Source organism: Myodes glareolus, chromosome 14 (genome assembly GCF_982192425.1).
Source record: "Myodes glareolus chromosome 14, mMyoGla1.1, whole genome shotgun sequence".
NCBI classification, from domain to species: Eukaryota; Metazoa; Chordata; class Mammalia; order Rodentia; family Cricetidae; genus Myodes; species Myodes glareolus.
The window spans coordinates 59,784,641-59,807,500 of NC_142039.1; the positions used below are offsets into that span (position 1 = coordinate 59,784,641).

Consider the following 22,860-nt stretch of genomic DNA (forward strand, 5'->3'; position numbering starts at 1 on the left):
AAACACATCCAGAAAAGGAGTCGGGTTGGTTGTGACACTGACAGAGAGCACCTTCTGTGCAACCTGGAAACGCAGCAAAGTTATTGTGTGCAGCACAAGGAGGAGGAGTTCAGCTGTCTCCGTGGGAGGTCTCTAGGGGAGCTGCCTCCAATTGCAACCCCCCAGGAGGAGGGAGCTGTGGTTGCCAGTTTTTGCACACAGTCAATATTGGCACAGGAAGGCTTTGCCATTCCCATGGGTCTGAGGCACTGGGGTCCTTGACACTGACAGGGCTCTGCCCATGTCAACAATACACATTCACTCAAGACTCCATGACTCCCCACGGATGTTTATTTAACCAATCAAGTCGACAACGGAAATAATGTACCACAGACAACAAGATACAGTTCCTGAATAGGGAATGCAGAATCATTTGTTATTCTAAAACGGATAAGAGACAGAGAACACAGGGCCGTGAATGGCCAGAATACAGAAGGCCATTAAGCATTTATTTCGCCTTTGCCGCCGCTGTTCCATAGAAAAGACCAACGTGGGAACAACAACAGCAACAACAAAAATAACAGGGAACACACTGAATAACGCGATGTCCGTTCCCTTTCTACCTAGATGGTCTTCCGGGTCGCAACAGCCTTAGGGAACCCCGCCCTCCTTCCGCGCACGCGCTTCAGCGCGTCTTGTGGCCTCCGAACCAACAGGGGGCATGGAGAGCGCGCGGCGCGCACAACTAGCGGCTGCTTCCGGGTCAAGGGTCAGACAGCCTTCTTCCCGTTGGCCATGGTGCAGCTCCGGCCGCGTCCGTCGCGGGTCCCCGCGCCGGCGGAGGCGATGGTGGACGAGGACCAGCCGGCCTCGGAGGAGGAAGAGGCGGAGCATGGCCTGCTCCTCGGGCAGCCCAGCAGCGGCGCCGCCGCCGAGCCGCTGGACGAGGACGAGGATGGGGACGACGAAGCCCCCGAGGAACTGACTTTTGCCCATGCTCAGGCGGAAGCTAGGGAGGAGGAGCTGCGCGTGCGTGAGAGTGCACGGAGGTGCGATGCCCGCGGCGGGAACGGGGTGACCGGCGACTTCCTAGGCTCGTCCGGCGCTGACTACCTGTCCCCTTTTCTTCCAGGGATAAAACGCTGCTGAAGGAGAAGAGGAAGCGGCGCGAGGAGCTGTTCATCGAACAGAAGGTTGGGGGCGGGCTGTGTCGCTTTGGAAACACGACGGGGCGAGAGTTCCCTTGCTCGGGACTTTTTTTTTGGGGGTGGGTGGAGGGTATAGGATATTGGAGCGGGGCAAGGGCTGCTGATGTTTCTTGGTGTCTTGCCCTAGTTCAGCGTGGGCGTGGAAGCGCTGACACTCACCTGGCCTTGAAGTATTGGTCTTTTAGGCTTCCAGAGGTTGTGTTTTTTTTTTTTTAAGTCTAAAACTAGAACTCCAAAGATTTAAGTGACTTGTAAAGTAAAAATGGCATACACAGACGATTCCTTATTTCATATCCCAGAGATTTGACTTCAAAGTGGCCGTGTCTGATACCTTTCTATTCATAACAGGGACACCTGAACGTTGAGCTACTGTGGGCACAATTACAAAGAATGTTTTGGGCTTTGTAAACCCAGTCTTGGCTTAGAAGTCGCAGGGCAATGTTGGTCTGGATGCAGTATTTGAAACGAGTAAATTTTTTTGTCTTGCTTTTTTGAGACAGGGTTTCTCTATGTAACAGTCCTGGAACTCACTCTGTATTTAAGACATCCGCCTCCCGCGGCCTCCAGAGTGCTGGGATTGAAGGCGTGCACCACCGATGTTTGGCCCAAATGAATAACTTTTTTGTTGTTTTGTTTTTATTTTTTCAGACAGGGTTTCTCTGTAGCTTTGGAGCCTGCCCTGGAATTAGCTCTTGTAGATCAGGCTGGCTTCGAACTCACAGATCCGCCCCACTGCCTGGGTTATTAAAGGTGTCAGCCACCATTGCCAGACACCGAAATGAGTAACTTTAAAAGCAACTCTGAGAATACCTGAACATCACTTTTAACTTATCTCCAAATGTCTTTATTCCAAAAGAAAAGAAAGCTGCTTCCAGATACTATTTTACAGCAACTAACTACAGCTTCAGAGGCTGAGTAAGTAATAGGCTTTTACTTCTGTAAGGCAATCTTTGATTTGTCCAAACTTAAAAGCTAGAGTCGTTTTGGAGTTCCCAATCCCAGTCCTACAAGTAAACATCTTGTCCAGCACTTGTCCTGGGGCAGAATCGGAGGTCAAGGTCAAGTGACCTTTTCTATTTAGTGGTCCAGCAGGCACTTAACCACAAACTCTTAAAATCCAAACTTTTCTTAAGCTGGTTTTACCTGCTACCACCCTTCCTCATTCCCATTTCATTTAGGAGCTTCACCCTGAGGTCTGTGCTTATACCCAAAGCTTGAGCTATGGCTGTCTATTTCCATGACATTTAAGCTCTATTGAGTTCACTCCTCTACTTCTTGGCACTCCTTGGTACATTCTTTGGTTTTCCTAGATATGGTTTCTCTGTGTAGCTCTGACTGCCCTGTAACTCCATCTGTAGACCAGGCAGGCTGTCCTCGAACTCAGATTTGTCTGCCTCTGCATCTTGGTGCTGGGATTAAATCCAACACCACACCTGGTTTTAGTGTAAACGCTGAAATTTTTTTTAAACAGAATAGTTGGTTATCTTTCCTATTATTTTGAATTCTATGAGGCATGTAAGCAGATGTTTGGTAACACCCTTGTCTTACATAACCAAGTGTCACCCTCCCTCATCACTTTCTCCTCTGTGATCAGTACAGTTCCTTCTGTAATTCATTTCTGAGGCAGTTTTGCCATTTGATAGTTGTCTGAAGCTCACCTTTTGTCTCCAGTGTCCACACGGTTGAATGATCTGTGATTTCTCATTACTGAGATAAGCACCACTTGGTACCTGGAGTGCTAAGTTATGTTTCAGAATCTTGAGCATACTTTTAGATGCCCACTAACAGATTGAATTCTGAGAAGACATTCTATGCTAGTGTAGTTACTGAGTTGGTGGCATGCTGTGTGGCATGATGAGTGAAAATTAAGGGTAGTGGTCATGAAAGTCGGAAGGGGATCTTATGTGTTACTTGTTTTGAGAATTCTTACTGTCTGCCATTCTGAGCTTTTGTTGTTTTTTTTCTTTCCATAGACTAAAGAAATCACCAGGAAATGTAAAAGGTATGAATTGTTCTCATTTAAGTAACTTTCATGTAAGGGTGAGGAATTGCAGGTATTCTTGGCTGTTTGTGGCCCTTAGGCCTGGCCAAAGTTGGCTTTACACCATTCCCCATTTTTTCTTCCAAATAAAACCTGCACTCAACATGGTATATGAGTCACTGAAGTGTGTGCCATGGAGTGTTAATTTATATACTATTAATAAAATGGATCTTAATTTTTCAGTTAATTCGAAAAAGAGAGGCGAACTTACTGCAAAAGGAAGAAACTCCAAGAAAGTTAAAATACAAAAAGTACAGTCTGACAGGTAATGAGTTTTGTTCTGTTTTCCCGGTGGGATGTGAAGTTTCCTTTGAAAAGCTTGAGGAGATAGTAGTGTATCAGATTGGGTTGTTTGTAGAAAAATATTACTTGCTGCCTTAAAATATGTTAATGCATTTTCTTATTTTCTTTTCTTAGCATGTGATTTATCTGTATTGTATAACTCATACAATTATTTAAATACAGTTGATAAGAACAAAATGACTATTTCAAAACGAAGTCATGTAGGAGCTAGGCGTTCTAGAGTCCCTGCCCAGCATTTGTGAGGCCCTGGGTTTGACAATCCTCTCTCCCTATCCCCAAGTAAAAAGTTGGGTTAAGGATGTGGTTGAATGGTAGTGTTTGTTTAGTGAGACACCTTGGGTTGACCCTCCCCCAGTACTACACGTGTGTACATACATATGTATATACACCCGTGCATGCAGACACAGACCCACAATTACATAAGAGAATGAGCATGTGCCTTCTAATTCATTTTGACCTTTTGTATTTTCACCAGTCAAACTAAAAGCTACTTGGCTGTAAGACTAAAAGATCAAGATCTGAGAGATTCAAGGCAAGAAGCAGCCAAACACTTTATCCACAATTGTTTATATGGTTCAGAATCCAAGAGGACTACTGGTAATTCTTTTTTTTTAAACTATTTATTTATTTATTTATTTATGGCTTTTCAAGGCAGAGTTTCTCTGTATCTTTGTAGTCTGTCCTGGAACTAGCTCTTGTAGACCAGGCTGGCCTCGAACTCAGAGATCTGCCTCCCAAGTGCTAGGATTTAAGGCGTGTACCACCGCCCGGCTGGTAATTTTCTTATAGACTCCATCTGTCTGATTGTTGATTGTCTGGCTCTCACGATGACAAAGAAATGATTAACTGATTCTCCCCTTTAGTGAACAAGTTCCTGTCCCAGAACAACAAGAGGCTACCAGTGAAAAGAGCTGCAGCCCAGTTTCTCAATAGCACATGGGGTAAGCTGGAACGTCCTCTCTTGACTCTAGTTATTTTACAAAGGAAATGTTTTTGGAAGGAGATGGGTCATTATAAACTAAAAAAACTACTTTTATAGTGTATCCATTTTTGTAAACTACACTCCAAAAAATCTGAATTTTATGTTTCTCGGGGTTTTAACTAATACTTATTGAATATTCCTCTTGTCCTCTTGTAGGTGCTAAGAAACAACAAAATGCCAAGAGGTTTAAAAAACGCTGGATGGCCAAAAAGATGAAAAAGAAAAGTTATAAGTGAAATGAAATAAAGCTAAATGATGATGATTTATATGTATATAATTTAAGGTTATTTGGTATGGAGAACACTGATTTTTTTTCAAAATCTAGTCATTCATAAATCATTGTAAAGGATCATTAAGAAAAAAACCATAAACCTTTTTGTCTGGGAAAGCAGCTGGCTATATTTCTTTATAGAATACTTTTGATCATCTTGGAGGGAAAAACAGTTTTAAAAAGGTATTTTCATCCTTGTGGGCACAAGAAGAGGGATAAAAAAGAGACTGTCCATGAAGTTTTCAGTACAGCTGAAAAGTTACTCTGGTATTGTAGATGTAGTTTGTCATTGTTAAAAACCATGGGGGGGGGTGGAGAATCCCAAGAGTAGGAAAATAAATGTGTGTTGGGGCTTAAACTTCAGCCAGCACCTTTGTCTAGCAATGGACTAAATCTGAAATATGTGGGTTTTTTGTTGTTGTTGTTGTTGTTGTTTTTTTTAAAGAAAAAGGTGTGTGCATGCATACATGCATGGTGTGTCAGAGAACAATTTCTATTTCTGTCTCCTACCATGTGGGTTCCAGAGGTTGAATTCAAGTCACCAGAAGTGGTAGCAAGTACTGCTGAGCCATCTTGCCGGCCCTGGAACAGCTTTTCAAATTTTAATTAGTTTGGGAGTTTGCTTGGTTGGTAGTTATAATACTTGATAAATTCCTGTTTTTCTTTGCACACACAGTATCAGGTTTGACTAGTGCAATCACCTGAAGGCAATTTTAGACTGTTAACTTGGGCTGATAGGAAGAATCATTACTATAAATTGCTCTAAAAAGTATATGAGAACCTAATACATAAATTCAACTGACACTAATATCTGTAGAAGTAAATTTTTAATGGCTGGTTAATTATATCACTACATTTTTATTGCAATATAGTACTCATTTAAGCACTTAAAAATGGAAGGTGTACAAAGATTAAATTAAGACACGGTAAATTGACTAAATATTTGGTTTTTATATAAATAAAGGTCATAACCACACTGTTGACATGTAATACTGTTATAATACAACAGTTAAACTTGTGAGTCTACAACAGAAGTCATCTGTAGTTAAACAGGAAACAAAGTTGAAAAAGACCATGTTAAAACAAAATTACTGGGACTAACAGGTCGGGATTGTAAGTAGCAACAAACATACTCACTCAGCTCCTGAGTATTTCAAGTTTTACAGTACACATTAAAAATGATTTCTTCCATCAACACTATTAAATTCAAACTGTCGGATGTTTATGCATTTTGCAAGTTACACTGATTGAATGCTTACACAGGAGCGGGGGTCGGAACAGCTCCCAATTTGTAGTTTACATCACCCACATGCTAACACAAACACAACTTGTTCCATTTCCTCCCCCCTTCTCCCCCCAACAAAGAAGGCAGGATTTTTGGTTTCTTTTAGGTAATTGTTTAAAGGATTTCTGATGATCAATTTGAACGTCTGAAATTCAGTAATATTTAACTCTTAGACAACTAAGAGGTTAAAAGATGGAAAATATTTTCTCCTAACACTAAGTTAGAAAATCATTTGCATCATGCTGTAAACTAGGAAGCAATGTAAAGCGACAAAAACCTGTCCCCAGTACATAATTAAAAAAATCTAAATTTCAAATCAGCAGAGCCGGTCTACTTCCATGTTGACTATTTGCCACAATGTAAGTGTGAGCTCCTGAAGTGCATAGCTAATGTAGGTAGTCTTCCACTGTGGCAAATGCACAGGATCCAATTCCTGATCGAGCCATCAGTCCTAGACATTGTGTGGCCTGTCCCATTGCTAGGGCAAGTGGAGGTTGCTTTGGCAGATTGTGGGTTTCTAAGGAAAAAAGGATTAAAATATGGAAATAGCAATTAACAAACCATTTTAAAAACCATCTTTCAATCAGGGAAATACAACATTTGCTACATCAGTGCCTTTGAGGATCGGAACTACCTGATGACAAGGCAGAATGATATTCCTAAGAAAAGTTCTTGCATAACTAAGTTTTTTTTTTCTTTTTTAAATTTATTTTTAATAAATTATCTTACTTCATATTCCTCTCTGGCTTGGAATTCAGAGACCTACCTGCCTCTGCCTGATGCTAGAATCAAAGGTGTGTACTACCACACTGGCCAGAACTAGATTTTTAAAGAATATAACTCAACTTTTTCATTCTCTGTTTAACCATGATAGGAAAGATGTAACCTAGCTGACATTTTGGGCTGAAATAAGGAAAATCCTACTACCTATTTACTTAGCCAAGACCAGCTAACATTAGCAAGAAAAGGCAGTTCCACGTTTATATTTAGTTTCCAAAGTCCAGAGAGGGCTGCAGAGCTACCTCTAAGGCACTCTGGCAAATGTTATTCAGAAGCAAGTGAACGGCTGTCAAAATACAGAGCAAAGTTCACCCTAGAACTGAAGAGATTAACTTCTAATCATTAGTTCCAACGTTTTAATAAATAGAATATTTCTTGGGAGATACATATTAACCTTCAGACAGGTGTAGTTTTGTTTTGTTTTGTTTTTGAGATAGGGACTCACTATGTAGACCAGTCTGGTCTGAATCTCAAGAGATCTGCCTGCCTCTTCCTCCTCATTAAAAATGCAGTAAAATTCTGATGCACCAAAGATGAAGTGAACTAAGGGTGACAGAACCCACCCCTAAGCTAGTAAATCTCTCTGGAGATAGTGTCCAGATCAGTTAGGGAAACTAATCAATCCTCTGCAGGCAAAGTCTACAGGGCAAAGCCATGACAGTGGCTGTCAAACTCTCTGATTACCTACAGCCTCAGTTTAGTTTGCAAGACATCACAAAACAAAAAACAAAATTGAATGAACCATAAAAACCACAGAAAAGTAAGCTAAGGGCTTAATGTACAAGGGATAATAAATAAGTCATGAATAAAAGCATGGAGCAGGTTAAAAAGTGATCTGAGGGTTAAGAGTTAAGATTATTAAAATACTGATTATTGATAAATACAAAGGAAAAATGATTACTATTTTTAAAACCTAAGGAAGGTTCAAGTGAGCACCAAGTTCATGATTGTACTTTGATCAAAGGAGGCCTCTGGTTTTAAGGATCTTTAAGCTTTGAAGATACATAAAATACATAGTTAATACATTATGCATTACATATAGGTCTGCTCATTAGTAGCACAAAAGATACAGTCATCCACAAGATTGTTTAAATTTATCATTTTTAATGCAAGCATTATTTATAGCTTTCCCATGCCCAGGGTCTCACTGAGTCCTGTCTGGTCTAAAAGTCTTATGTAAAACAGGCTAGTTTTAAGCCTCCAGGCCCAGCCTAGCAATTCTATCTTGGATAATGTTCCTAAGCATTTGATTTGAAGAACTCAAGATGTTAAATACTGCCACAAGAAAATTGGCAATCAGATGTTTGTAACTACCTGCAATGCAGTAGTTTCAAAAAGACAATTATAGTAAGCCACTATTCCTGTCAGCACTGTTACTAGATTTTTACTTTTTCAAGAGTTGATCTTATATGGCCACTGAAAATACAACACACAAACCAAATTCATATTATTCTACATACAAACCCTAATTTAAGAAGCTAACACAAAGGCCACTATTCTTATTCCCAAATGGTAGTATTGACCCTTATCAAACTTAGGATAAGAATGAGCATTCATGGATTCATTTACATTCTTGCAATGAATATTAATTAGCCTTCAATACAAGTACTGATGTCCACATTAGTCATGTGACAGTGCTGTCTGTCACCTTTTAAAAACTGAAACACGTGACTAAAAATCTTCTAAATTTTACCAGGCCAAGTAAGAGTACAAAGTTCAAAACTGGAATGAAGTCTTATTGGAGAAGAGTCTAAAGTCAGATGTAAAATAACCCTTATCTAAATTACCTTTGACGAAAACAGCTCAGAAATTAAGCTTTATGTGCAGATCAACTTGGTAACATTTACATGGGAGCGCAACTACAGAATCTGCATAGAAGTATTTGTTCAGTATGTAATTACTATCACAACTGCAGTGACATATTGATAGGAACAGAAACTTACCAAACAATAGGTTCCCATACACACTGATAAAGCCTCTCCACCTAAGTGACTGGTTAATCTGAATGCAAATGTTTGAGTCCAGGGGTTGGTACTGCTTTTATCTTAAGACAGAAGCTATGATGTGGGGAACTCGGGTTACCCTCATTCCTTTTTTAAATACCCCGAATCAAAAAGAGCAGAATGCAGTATTCAGGGTAGTACCAGCTCTGACTCCTGAGTACTCAGTCAAGTGACACCCTTCTAGTCTCACTTTCCTGTAGAGCAACTATCAGAACTCTTTATAAAATGCCCAAATTCCTTCCCCAGCAGTCAAAACAAGTTTTAATCAACCCACTAAACACAGCTACTGAGATAGGAAGGTTCTGTACTTTCCTATATTATCAATATAAAGCCACCTTTTTCACCTGGGTCGGTCAAGATCACATATTTTCTCCAATTTCAAATCACCCCAATAATGATACAGGAGAAGGAGCTGGCCTAGTACTTGAGAGAATTTAAAAGACTGTTATTCCCAGGCCCAGAGTGTGGGCTATTGGCTACAGGGTGCCTCTATGGTAGGGTTTTTCACTTAAACACAAAAACTACTCAATTACCTAATCCTAAGTGCTTATATATGTGCAGACAAAAACTATTTTGAAACACTCCAAGATATAGTTCAGCATCTTACCATATTTATTTCATCAGAATTCATGTAATCTGGTGTAGAGGAAATTTTCAGTATTTTAAAAAGATTAAAATGTTCCGAACTGTTTTGCTGAAACAAATGTTAGGGCAATGCCTTGCTTTAGTTACTTACCTAATATTGCACTGTTGAGAGCCGAGCACACAGGTTCTCTCTGAATTGGGTCTAGCTGATTTCCAACTGGACTGTTCCAAGGATCTGAATATGCTAGTAAACTGAATGCGTCCTGTTGAAAACAATGTCAGTTCAGGTGATGTGTTCACAGTGGTTCTAGGTTGAAAGGTTGAGGTACACCAGGCGGTAGTGGCACACGCCTTTAATCTTAGCACTTGGGAGGCAGAGGCAGGCGGATCTCTGTGAGTTCGAGGCCAGCCTGGGCTACAAGAGCTAGTTCCAGGACAGGCTCCAAAGGTACAGAGAAACCCTGCCTTGAAAAACAAAAAGAGAAAGAAAAAGAAAGAAGAGATCAAACATCCAGGTGCTTTACCACGTGACCATTGATGTAAAATTGACATTAATGAGTAAGACTGCCTTAATTCTAAACAAATGTGAGAACTGGACAAATCTCATTGAATAGCCTTCTCAAGTTTAGTAGTGGAAAAAAATAAAGCCAAGATGGATCTTGTAAACATTCAGTATATTATTTGCAACTACACTGAAACAACTTCTCTTACAACTTTAAAACAATTGGCATATAGCTTTCTTCTCACTTTCTCTCTTACCACGGAAGATGTGATAGTTTCAAACACTGGCTTCAAGTATAAGCAGTACTACCTGCTTGCTCTCTAGCTCCTAGGATAATAAAACAGTGTCTTAAAACAACAGTTTTCATCATTTGATGTGATTACAAAGAGATGCTACTGCACAGACTGTATAAGAACTAATAAAGTTAGTGATGTCCTGTGGTAGTCTGAATGAGAATGGTCCTCCCTAGGTTCTTATATTTGAATGATAGGTACCCAGTAAGGGAAACTGTTAGGGAGGGGATACGGTGTGGCCTTGTTAGAGGTTGTCACTGGGAATTTCAAAAGCCTACACCACGGCCCAGATTCTCTGCTGCTTGCTGCCTGTGGATCACGATGTACAGCTCTCAGTTGCTGCTCAAGCACCACACCTCTCCATTTTGTGAGCAAGCCCCCAGTTGAATTCTTTTCTAAGAACTGCTTTGATCATGGTGTCTCTTCACAGCAATAGAATCGTAACTAAGACAAATTTTAGTGCTTCTGTAAGTCAACAGACTGACCCAAAGTAATATTCTACACACATATACAAATGAATAAAAACCAACTATGAATGAACAAGAGACTCCATTGCCAACACAGACATACAAAGGGTGGCACAGAGTATAAACTCACGAACTGGTAACCTCAGCACTCTGAAAATAGTGTGTGCTACAAATTTCTGAGGAACATCTCTAGGTTTAGTTGTTCAAGCAACTCAATTCCCCTTATCCAATATTACTAAACGTTTGCTAAAGCAGGGTGTGGGGGTGGGGGGATACTTCCTGGTCAGTTGTATTTAGTCTCATGTCATTCACACAATCCATGACACAATCTGAAGTTGGTCTGAGGCTACAAATGGAATATATATGCCACTAAGTACACATACGACTGGCTTGTATTACTGAGTATTTCATTCAGGTTAGATAGCCCCAATCATACCAAGAGTTATAGAAACATAGAAATTTCTTAATAAACCATTTAGAGTTACCAGTAACTACTCATAGGTGTTGGATGTAGAAAGCCTCTATGGACCTGATTGACAACAATAACTGCTTCTTACAGTACTGACTATGCTTCTGTATCTAACAACTAGTGGTTATGTTTCCTATGCCACACTCCACCTCCAGCTATTCAAAGAACAGTCCATATCCCACAGACCTAACTTACTATTAGTCATCTTATTTCTCAAGACTATGCTCTCAGCAACACTAATTTACCAGGCAAACCACAGCCATCTAATGAGGTGTCATTGCCACAATATAGGTACATTTTATAAAATATACCAAAAATATGTCCAATGAGTGACTAGTACAAAGAACTAAGTATAAAACTAGTCATGGATCTACACCATGACACCACCAAAAAGGCAGATTTTGAAGCCTCAAAATCTCAACCTCCTTTAGTATTTAAGAACAAAAACTCACAGAAGAGCTGTAATGAATTACTGCTGGCCAATAATCTATAAGACAACATTTCAGACACAGATCACCTCAACTGCTTTCACCTGAGGCTGGTGTGCCCACCCTACAGATGCAAACTGAGGCACAGTGAAAGGTGAGGATCACACAGTACATTAAGATCGAGGAGGGTCCCTTAGAATCTAGGCATTAGTAAGTGTCAATTTTTCCTTTTATTTGGGTGAGCACAGCTGCAAGACAGGGCACACAGCAACGACCAGAACCTAATCACTGCATTTAGCATATTTCTACTGACCTAACGGAAACATGTAAATGGTGGCTAAGAGAAAGAAAAATGCATGGCTAAGGAGGAGCTAGATTCTAAAATACTCCAAATACCGCATGATGAAAACATGTTTTCCATAAGGGGGGCAATGGAACTTTAAAGAAAGAAGCCTAGCAGGGATTAGACTTGACTTGAAAAGACTCACAGAAAACATCACAAAATACAGCTTAGTGCTTCTCAACCTTTCTAAGGCTGTGACCCTTAATACAGTTCTTTGTAGTGATATTTTATTTGTATATTAATAAAGCTTGCCTGAAGATCAAAATGCAAAGTTAAGGCACTAGAGGTCAGGGAGTTATGGTACGTACCTTTAATCCCAGTATTCAGAAGTCATACACTTTTAATTCCAGCACTAGGGAGGTGGAGACAGGAACAATATAGCTAGGTGGAGAGAGGAATATAAAGGGGAAGAGACAAGAACTCACAGGAGTGTGGAGTCTGAGGATTCGTGAAGACAGAATCTCACCCTTTTGGTCTGAAGATTTGGTAGAGGTAAAAGGTCTTTCTAGTGATTGGCTACTTTGCTTTTCTGATCTTCAGTTTGAACCCCAATAGCTATCTCTGGGTTTTTATTATTTGTGCTAGAGTTCCTCATGTTGTGGTGACCCCCAACCACAAGATTATTTTTGTTGTTGTTTTGCAACTGTAATTTTGCTACTGTTATAAATCATAATGCAGGATTATCTAATATATGATCCCCAAAAGAGTCACAACCCACAGATTGAGAGCCACAGGCTTAGAAGCAGAATAAAGCTCTAAGCAAGAAAACCAGCATCAAACTCTCAAGCATAAACACCTAGAAAGTCCAAAGTTAAGAAACACAAATGAAATTAGGAAAGCAATATGAATGTTTTTGCCCTGCAATGCTATGAAAAGTACCAATTCTAAAACTGTAATCAGTGTTACCCTAGGACAGGATGAAGGCCCTACCTCACGCCACTTCTGTCATCCATTACCACCACTGTTGCTCACTGGTACAAAGTTTCTGGGATGCAAACTAGCATCAAGCAGCATGAGTCAAGGTAACACTAATAGCCTTTCTCAGTAATTTCTAAAAAATTTTCTCAGTGGAAAAATCTTTAAAGAAACAAAGATGCATGTATATAAGGTGTCACAAAAACGCCTTGACATAAAATCAAAACAGCAATGCACAAAGGACAAGTCACATAACCACCTCAAAACTATCTATAAATAAGGCATAGAATCTGGAAGAAATACTTTCAGATACAACAAAATTAAACCAAAATCTCACAAGTCATGGAAGACAGCTCATACTTGGGAGGCTGAGGGAAGAGGTCTGAAGGCTAAGAGGCCGGCAGGGACCACGTGGTGGGACCTTGTTTTAAGAAGACAAAAGAGAACCACCGTAATTATTAGTCAGGTGAAATATGTGCACGTGGGAGAAAATATGATGCCATCCCAGGTTATGCTTCATTTTAAAGAAAAAAAATTGCTTCAATGGAAATAACTTCTGAGGGAAATGCAGAGTCTCAAACTACTCAATTCTGACTAAGAGCCAGAGCAGCTCCTCCATAGTGTAAATCTGAGCTGGCTCTATTTCTCTCTCAGCTGCTGGACTTAAAGCACCTTGAAGCCATGATTACACATCTGAGTCACAAGGCTGATCAAAAAATGGTTGCCAAACCAACCAATTGAGGCAGCTTCCCTGGGAGCTACTGGAAAGAACAGGCTCTCAGGAACAAAGAACAAAGATGACACACAAAGAGGAAAGGAAGACTGGAGACGCTGTGGGCTGCCCACAGCTGCAAGACCTGACCATTTAGAGTGGGACATGTGAAGGGAAAAAGAAACAGTGCCCCATCATCAAAAATTATAGAAAAATTTTACCTTAACTTCAAACTATTCTGTGTGTGAAACTGTTCCGCATACAGGGTCTGCATCACTGACAGTCTGCACATACAAGGTGATCCCTTATGATTATGATGTAGCTGGGCAGTTTCTATTACCTACTGACATCACTCGTCATGTCAGTATGACTCGTGTGTGAGGAAATAGTAAAGTATAAAGCACTGCTAGCCACAACACACACCGTATAGCTAGCTGTGCAGTAGACTACACCATCAAGGTCTGTGTTAAGTGTACAATGATGTTTGCAAAAAACCAAAATTGCTAGCTGGGCACACAGGCCTTTGTGAATTATTTTGTTACTATCACCTCAAATTACTGTTACTTTCTCTCTAATGACTCATGGCCTTCCTGAGGCTTAGCTGGAACCTCCTGGGCCCAGCAGCTCTTTATCTGAGGATGCATGCTCCTCTATGAAGTTGGGATGGTTTGTTTCCCTGCAGACTGTGATGAACTGGTGCATTGGGTTTGTGGGTATCAGAAGTCTCCCCAACAGTAGTTAAATGGTGTTCTGTCTGTAAGTTAATGAAGGCCAGAGAAAGCTGGGCGGTGGTGCTGCACGCCTTTAATCCCAGTACTCGGGAGGCAGAGGCAGGTGGATCTCTGTGAGTTAGAGGCCAGCCTGGTCTAAAGAGTGAGTTCCAGGACAGCCAGAACAGAACTATACAGAGAAACCCTGTCTCAAAAACCAAAAACAACAAAAAAAAAGATACCTTAAAAGTTAATGAGTTTAAAATGTTAACTTTCTTAACACTACTGATCAAGAGGCTCTAAAGAGCTGCACAGCAATGCTTATCGGAAGTGTGCATTACAAATGTACTCATGGGAGACATACTTAAAATGGAAGAGTAAGCAAACATATATCCGGCCATTAGAAAGTCTTCTAATTTAAAAATGATAATCATTTCCTGATATATGAATATCTGTTTCTACCAATTCTTTTATATCTAGTATGAAATAGTAATTTAACTCTTTCTCTCAATTTTGAAGGTTACCACTAGAAACACAACGGTTATATTACCCAAGGATGGTGTTGACTACACTTCTCTTCCTAACTTAGCTACTGAAATATAAGTTGTAATCATCCTAACTGAGGATATCATGCAAGTAGATATTTACTAGCAAGTAGATACCTTGATATTAAAAGTTGCTGATCACTGAGTTCTCAGTTCAGGTCCAGAACAAATACCAGCCAGCAGTCATTTGCCCTTTCCTGTAATATCCAACCTTTACTCACGTATCAATTACATCTCCCTTTGCTTTCTAGGCTAAACGTTTCCTATAGGCTTGTAAGTTTAATGCTTTGTCTCAGCAGGTGGTGCTACTTTTGGAAGCCCTGAAAACTTTAGGAGACAGGACCTAGCCACAGGAAGAAGGTCACTGGGACCATGTCTTTGAAGGATATAGATGATCCTTAGTTTCTTCTTTGTTTCTCTCGGCCATGAACTCCTCCTGCTCTTGGTATTCAAGGGGCCAGAATCAATACGATTATGGGTGGAACACACGCAATAGATAGGAATTATGAAAGAGGATATAAAACAAATTATTTTTCTAGTTCTACTTCTTTTGTTTTTTGAGACAGGGTTTCCCATTAGCTATGAAGCCAGTTTTGGAACTTACTCTGTAGAACAGGCTGGCCTTGAACTCACAGAGATCCACCCGCCTCCTGCCTCTGCCTCCCGAGTGCTGGAATTAAAGATGTGCGCCACCACCTCCCATCTCTAGTTTTACTTTTACATAGATTTATTTTGTTTGTTTCTGGTGGTGGGTAAGTACATAAAAATATATTTGATAGTGAAAATGTTAAATCCAATGTGAAGCCCCACAGCTTCAGAATGGCTGTTCTAACTATATGGAAGTTTAGAGATGTATTATAGTCTATGGGTCTCTGTAATTTTGGTGTGTGATGTTTATCTTTAACAATTTAAATTTTAAATATTCAAAAATCAATACAATTAAATGTAATCAAGCTTAATAAAGCAGTTCGTCTTCAACTGACACACAAAACTGTGGTTAACTTATTACTGAAATTTTATCCCTCTAATCATCAACCACTGAGATATCCAGAAGGTACTTCAAAATGATTTTAACCATTCCGGACACAATAGACAATCTACTCCTTCACTGATCCCCATAAAATCCATTTAATTTGTTGCAACTCTGGAACGATGTTTACTAAAAACCACACCTCAAGTTCCTGGTTCAGCAGCACACTACAGTTACACAGCATGGCACCGCTGTGCGGAACAACTGGCACTTAAGACTGTGAATGTGTTTGTGGTCTTGAACATTCTTCTAAATCAGAGCTGCCTAATGCCATCACGAGTGTTGATTAACAAATGGGCAAGGTTCTGAGGGGAAATTCTATGTACAAATTCCTAAGAATTTCTAAGACATTGCTCAATGTTTGAAAAACAGTATCTTGGCACCTCTAACACATTTCTAAGTCTCAAAGGAAAACATATGATATGGTTTGAATGTGAAATATTCCCCAAAATCTCATTTGTGTAAGACTTGGTCCCTGCCCCAACAAAGAAGAAAATAAAAATTTTGAAAAGCTGGGTGTGGTGAGTTCGAGGCCAGTCTGGTCTGAGTTCCAGGACAGTCAGCACTGTAACACTGAGAAACCCTATCTAAAAAAAGAAAGCGAGAGAGAGAAACAGGAGGAAAGAGGGAGGCAGGGAAAGAGAGAGGGAGAGAAGGAAGGAAGGAAGGAAGGAAGGAAGGAGACTTGGTCCCCAAGTAGAAGTGAAGTCATTGGAAGGTAACTGAACCATGAGTGGCATTCCAATGTAGGCCCCGGAATTTCCACATAAGACCTAACAAAGCTTAAAAAAACAAAACAAAAAAGCACACAAACACAGAGCCAAACAGCTTCCTGATAATCGACTTTTCTTGGGTAGGCTTGATATTAACGACAAACAGAAGATCCTTTAAGAGGCATCTTCTTTGGCTCACTGCTAGCAGCTAGTAAGTCCAGCTCTTTTAAGAGGCCCTGCTACCAAACACTTAAGTGGGGTTTATGAGCAACATCTATTTGGTGGTTTATGAACCCAACAACTTCTCAGTGCTGGGGCAGTAAAATGGCTCCTGCCAATACCTCCACCGTGAAGCTAAGCTCTCAGAGAAGCAAGCGGGAAAGGAGCTAGTGGCCAATGCCATTTGTTAAACTGAATCATGCCAGCAACTAATATAACAATTTAAGAATCATCTAATGTAATTAAAAAACAATACAGACACTCAGTAAAGACAGAACCAGATGGAATAAAAAACTCTAAACAGGTTACAGTGTGTTTAAAAATATACATAGGCTTAGGAGAGAAAAGAAAATGAACATAGACAGTCATAAAAAACACACAGTTTAGCCAGGAGGTGGTGGCACACCCCTTTAATCCCAGCACATGGGAGGCAGAGGCAGACAGATCTCTCTGAGTTCAAGGCCAGCCTGGTCTAGAAGAGCTAGTTCCAGAACAGTTAAGACTGTTACAGAGAAAAACCCTGTCTCGAAACAAAACAAAACAAAAACCACAGTTTTAAAATAAAACAATAAAAGAATGAGTAAAGTAATACAAAAGAAAAAGGCCACATAAAGATGGAAAAATGTACAGTCTGGATCGTATATTTTATTGTGTTGTCTTTCAATTTTTTGGCTGCTAAGAGACACTGGATTATTAAAGCTACTAGATTAAACAAACCTATATATTTTAAAAGTATCTTGATTTCAAAATGGAAGTCAAAAGGTATGTTGCTTTGGGGGAGAGATTATGTTTTTATTTCCACAGTAAATGAGAAGCTGTGGATTCATTCCAGGTTAAAGATGTTTAGGTTTGACTGAGGAAGACCCCCTGAAAATCCTGACTATAGACATAAAGAAATAAATCTCAAAAAAAAAAAGAAAAAGAAAAATTACAAAACATATTAATGTATATTTTACATACTCAAGCATAAAACAAAAAATCATCCTTGGCTAACTTGTGTACAACACACAGTCTACACTTGTATTAATACAGGCATGTGTATACCTTTAAAAGTTTATGTATTTTCAGGACAAAGGGACCAGACACCAATGAAAACAGATGGCCCAGGTGATCTAGCACCTCAAAATGCCTCTATTACAGTCAGCATCCAAAACAGCTTCAAGCCGCTGGCAGAGATGACCCAGGCTCATAAACTGCTCCAGTCAAGACCCAACAAGTATCCTGATTTTCTCAAGGTTGCCACCAAAGATACCAACACCCACAGACAACAGGAAATAGACTAGAGAATGATGTCCCCATTCCCAAGAGATGGAGTATCAGTGAGTTTTGGTTATTCAGTGATGTTTGTCATTGTTTGGGGGGGGGGTTACAACTAGTTATTGGTAACGGTCATGGGAAAAAAATTGAACAAAGGAGATTAGATTCTAGGTTCTCATTCTGAAAAGAAAAAAGGGGATATAGAAATGATAGGATAGAAGGGTAGATTACTGAATCTACTTCGGATGATAAAAAAGCTGACTGGCCAACAGCTGGAAAGGATAAGGTTAGGCGGGAGAACCAGAATAAAAACCATGGGAAGAAGAAGGGAGAAAAGAGGAGTCGCCAGAGACACATGGAGAGAAAACAGGAGGTACAAACGAAAGAGAGGTAACTCCACGTGGCAGAATGTAGACTAATATAAATGGGTTAATTTAAGTTGTAAGGCTAGCTAACAAGCCTGAGCTATTGGTCACATATTTAAAATTAATATTAAGTCTCTGTGTATTTGAGAACTGATGGGCAGGAAAGAAAGTCCACCTACACATGAGGGCTCTAATTTTATCGATGAATTAACCTGACAAATGGAAACTGGAGAAGGCGGCGCCTCCTTGGAAGGAACAGGTTACTGCAGGCTTGCCTGAGAAGGGTGTGTCGTTTGTTCCTGCCCCATCCTTTCCCTGTCAGCTATGCTCTATTGAGCTCCCTGAGATGAGGTGCTGTCTCAGCACAGACCCAGGAACAATGGAGACAAAGTGGGAACAGATTGGAACCTCTAAAACGACGAGCTAAACAGCCCCTACTCCCCGGTATGTTATCATAGAAAGCAAGCAACATTCTTACCTTCAGCATTTTTTTATTTGCTGTGTTCTTGCCACATTCTCTCCTCAGCTGCTCACTCATGGCTTGTAGCTCTCGACCAAAGTGGATCATTCTTTCTATGGCAGCCTGACTTCCTCCACACAGCTGGCGTCTTAACTGACTGGAATCAACTTCTATAAGCAAAACAAATAGCCATTTCATTATTTTTTGAAAGAAAAACAATAGGAAAAAATGGTTTAATTTTTTAATGTAACATTTGTATATTCTTTAGTAATTGTGTCTCAATAGTTTATCTACACACAGATGTTTGTCTGTTCTTATTAGGCTGGCCCTGGCCTCCCAGGGGTTAGTGTTACAAGCAGGTACCATCATGCCTGGCTGCTAAACACAAAAGATTCAAAATTTTCTTGTATGGAACTTTGTAACTCAAAGCTATACTTTGTCTGTCTCAAGAGTCTGGGATCCAACACTTAGTGCCGCCTAGAGGCAAGAACCTTTAGTGTTTGCATAGAAAATTAAGTGGAACTCTCCAAAACAATATGAAACGAGAGAGAAGAAAAAGGGAGAGGAGAGAAAGAGAATGAAAATATGAAACAGTTATTCCCTATCAGGCTTTAATCTATAGGAAACAGAGATAAAATGTTCTTAGAAGTTAAGACCCCAATAGAAACATTGATGATATTGTATCTTATTATGAAATAATTTATACTATTAAGAAAAATTAGAAGTATTTTATATATTGTTAATACTTAGCAATTGACAACACTGTACCCATAAAAATCACTACTAACAGTATTCATATGATGATGAAGAATGGCTAATATTTACAGAGTAATTGATATAATTAATTTTTCATAGATGAACTCATCTGCTCTTCACAATGACCTAGGAGATTTATTTTATCCATTTTACAGATGAAAAAATTGAGGCACAGAGCAGTTAAGAATTCTGTCTGAGGTCAAGCAGCTAGTAAGTGCAGTTGCAGCTTTCAAATTCAGGTAAATCTGGCTCTAGAACTCTTGCCCCATCCAGTGTGTTTCCATGTCTCTAGATATAGAGCGTCTTACGTCAGCAGAAAAGATCAACCAGGCCACCCCTTAAACAACTTCAGTAATTATCTTTCAGCCTCAAAATAAAAAGATATCTAATAATGAAGCGAATTCCACAAATAATTAATAAGTTTCATTTTCACTGTTTGATAAGGATGTCAGCTGACCATCTAACTTCACAGACATTATCAACAATAAATAAAGTGAGGCATTCAAATTCATCATTAAGATGTTGCTTTGAAGTAGGAGAAGTCACAACTAGGAATAGCACTATGCATGTCATATGCTTGCAATGAATGGATTTAAGAGATTCAGTTTAGCTGAAATTTACAAAGTAATTTCTAACCATAAGGTCTTGCTGACTACACTGGAAATGAGTATAAAAATGTTTTCTATCTCCAGCCTTCACATCTGAGGTAGTACACAGTGTATCACTAGAGCCGAGCCAGCAAGACTGGCACCTCCCCTCAAGAGCCCAAAAGTGCCTGCTCTTTCCAGCAACCTATGCTCAGAGTGTTAAGTGAGATGTTTCATCTTTGAAATCTGGCTTATGCTTAGCTGTGAATCAGTCCAAGTAAAAACATAACCTTGTAGCCACCATTTTTTATTTAAAATGTTAAGAAATATCACTGCAGACCCATTTCGGTGTCACAATCTTCCATTTCGTGGTCATGTTTAGAGCTACCATTTAGGAAACCATTGGATGAAGTTTCTCCAACTCCATTGGAGTAGTGATCTGTTTCCATGTCTACATCATTACTGGAAATGAAAAAAACAAACCTAATTTTAGAAATTAGTTTAAGGTAAGTTACTACACAACACTGTAGCCTATAGAAAACTAATTTTCATAAGACGATAGCAATCTGCAAATGAAGTAAATGAGCTTAAGTCTCAAATGTATTAACACACGCACATAACTGTTCTGTAACAAACCTGAACTCCTGGAGATGAAGGAGCATGGGTGCAAAAGTGTCATGATTCTTATGACCATTCATTAATATGAAAAATTATGCTTTGGCATAATATTTATTTTTCAAATTCAGATCTGTACTTCTTTCTTGTCCCCGAGTCTTCCTGAGACAACCCTCTCCATTGCCCCCAAGAGTCATTTCCAGCATTTAATGGAAAAACTTTGCTCCCCAAACTGATAAGCCTGGCTTAGAGAACCCAGTATGCTGCTTCCTTGCCCTCATTATTTATTTGTGGACTTTTTACAAGTCTCTAGACTTTCCCATACCTAGGTCATTACTGACATTGCTTTTGGTCCCTTTCCTTGTTATTTAAAAATATGCTACCTCAAAAATAGCTAATAAAAAACAAAATGAACAAAATCCAAACTATTCTGGCTCATCACCTTCCAGCTTAGACCTAAACAGCACTGCTACTCTCCAGATTACCTTTTCGGTCAAGTGACTCTAAAGGACTATAAAATTTTCACTTTGATTTTTATTTTACTGGGATATATGTTGTCTAGGCCTTCAGTATCAATCCCCCTGCCTCCACCTTCTAAGTAGTTGAAATCTCAGGTATGCACCATCATGCCCAGCTCAACAAAGCTTTATTCTTCAACAGCAGTCAGATAGTTTCTGGACAAGTTCTCATGTGTGCTCATCCTGTACTGTATATCAACACCTTTGTGCTACATACATGCCCTTTCAGATCCACCTAGACTAAAGAAACAATAAAAAAAACTTTAGTCTTAGGATGATTCCTATAAAGAGTTAAACAACACTGAACCCAGAGGTAGATAACTGGTGAGAACTGAAGAAATGTGGAAAGGGGCATTTCTCATCATAAAGTAAAATATAATCATTTGCAGGAAAAAACAACAAACAAGCAAAGAAAAAAAAAACAGCAGCAGCAAAATCCAAACCCTAGTACAGATAACCCCCTAGTTAATAGTTGTGGGTCTGTGAGTAGAGGTGAGCACATACACATTACACACCCACACCCACTCATGTTTCCTGTTCAACAAGTCTGGAAGGTAAAGACAGACCTGGGAGATGAAAAAAAGGATTAGGGACTGTAGAACGGCTGGTTCAATATGAAAAAGTCTGTCTATTAGAGAAACCTCATAAACAGTAAAATAAATTTTAAACTTTAAAATCCTTACTGTCAGTTTTTAATTATATAAGCTTTTTAAGATTTCAGACAACCTGATTTAGTATTAGAGGAATTCATTTATTCACCCATCCACTCACTTACATTTAAAAAAGTCTTGAGGCCTGTTCATTGTTGGGCACTAAGGATATTATACCATTCTCCAAGAGTAAATGGCCTGTGCTCAGCTAGTTCATGTATCCCAGAGTGGTCTCCATCAATGCTATGAAGAATGTTAATCATAAGGAGCACGTTGTGTGAAGGTACAAAGCAAGGACAATGAGATGACATCTAGGTTACCTACACAAGTACCACCTGGACTTGGGACTTAGGCAAGAACAGGAGTGGGTGGAGCATTTTAGACAGTGGGAGGGAAAGGCACAAGTTCCTAAGTCAGAAATCCTGGTGAGAACTTTCAGCTCTGCAACTTACTATTAATTGGTGACCTTAAAAAAAAGAATTTACTTTCTGATATTCAGCCACACATCTGTAAAATGTTTAAACAGTTAATGATATCTTTATTGACTTCACAATACTGGTGCAAAACAGTCATTACCTAACAAATTACCTAACAAATAATTCTTACTGGTTAGCAGTTTGAAAGGCAGTTGCTAAGTTTGCTGTCTTTTCCTTCTCTGCTACAAAAGAGGAATGTTGCATTATCAAACTTGCATCTACGCAAGGTTTACTGTGCAACTTCCTGTCAAGAGGGTAGCATCTAAGAGAAACTGCCACACACCAACAGCAATCATACTGCCAAACAAAGGCAGAACTCTGTAAACAGCAAAAATGCCAATTATAAAGTTCTAATTAATATTTACAATTCCCATTCAGAATTGTTTTCTAATA

General features: G+C 39.5%; 2 protein-coding genes across 2 annotated transcripts in view; one reads left to right on the plus strand and one right to left on the minus strand.

Annotated features, from left to right (window-relative positions):
• The first annotated feature begins 756 nt into the window (after positions 1 to 756).
• On the plus strand, positions 757 to 4,901 carry Nol7 (nucleolar protein 7). Its single transcript, XM_048417545.3, has 8 exons — positions 757 to 1,028; positions 1,112 to 1,172; positions 2,044 to 2,102; positions 3,161 to 3,189; positions 3,412 to 3,493; positions 4,007 to 4,128; positions 4,395 to 4,472; positions 4,670 to 4,901. Exons 1-8 carry the CDS (start codon positions 775 to 777, stop codon positions 4,747 to 4,749), a joined length of 765 nt encoding a protein of 254 aa, XP_048273502.1. The 5' UTR covers positions 757 to 774; the 3' UTR covers positions 4,750 to 4,901.
• Positions 4,902 to 5,594: 693 nt separating this feature from the next.
• Ranbp9 (RAN binding protein 9) overlaps positions 5,595 to 22,860 on the minus strand; it is an 81,854-nt gene continuing 64,588 nt past the window's right edge. Inside the window, exons 11-14 of the mRNA XM_048417438.3 lie at positions 20,549 to 20,670; positions 18,884 to 19,035; positions 9,589 to 9,700; positions 5,595 to 6,586 (exon numbers count right to left, since the gene is read on the minus strand). Of these exons, the coding sequence (XP_048273395.3) occupies positions 6,456 to 6,586; positions 9,589 to 9,700; positions 18,884 to 19,035; positions 20,549 to 20,670 (517 nt within the window). The 3' untranslated portion in view covers positions 5,595 to 6,455. The remainder of the gene's footprint in view (positions 6,587 to 9,588; positions 9,701 to 18,883; positions 19,036 to 20,548; positions 20,671 to 22,860) is intronic.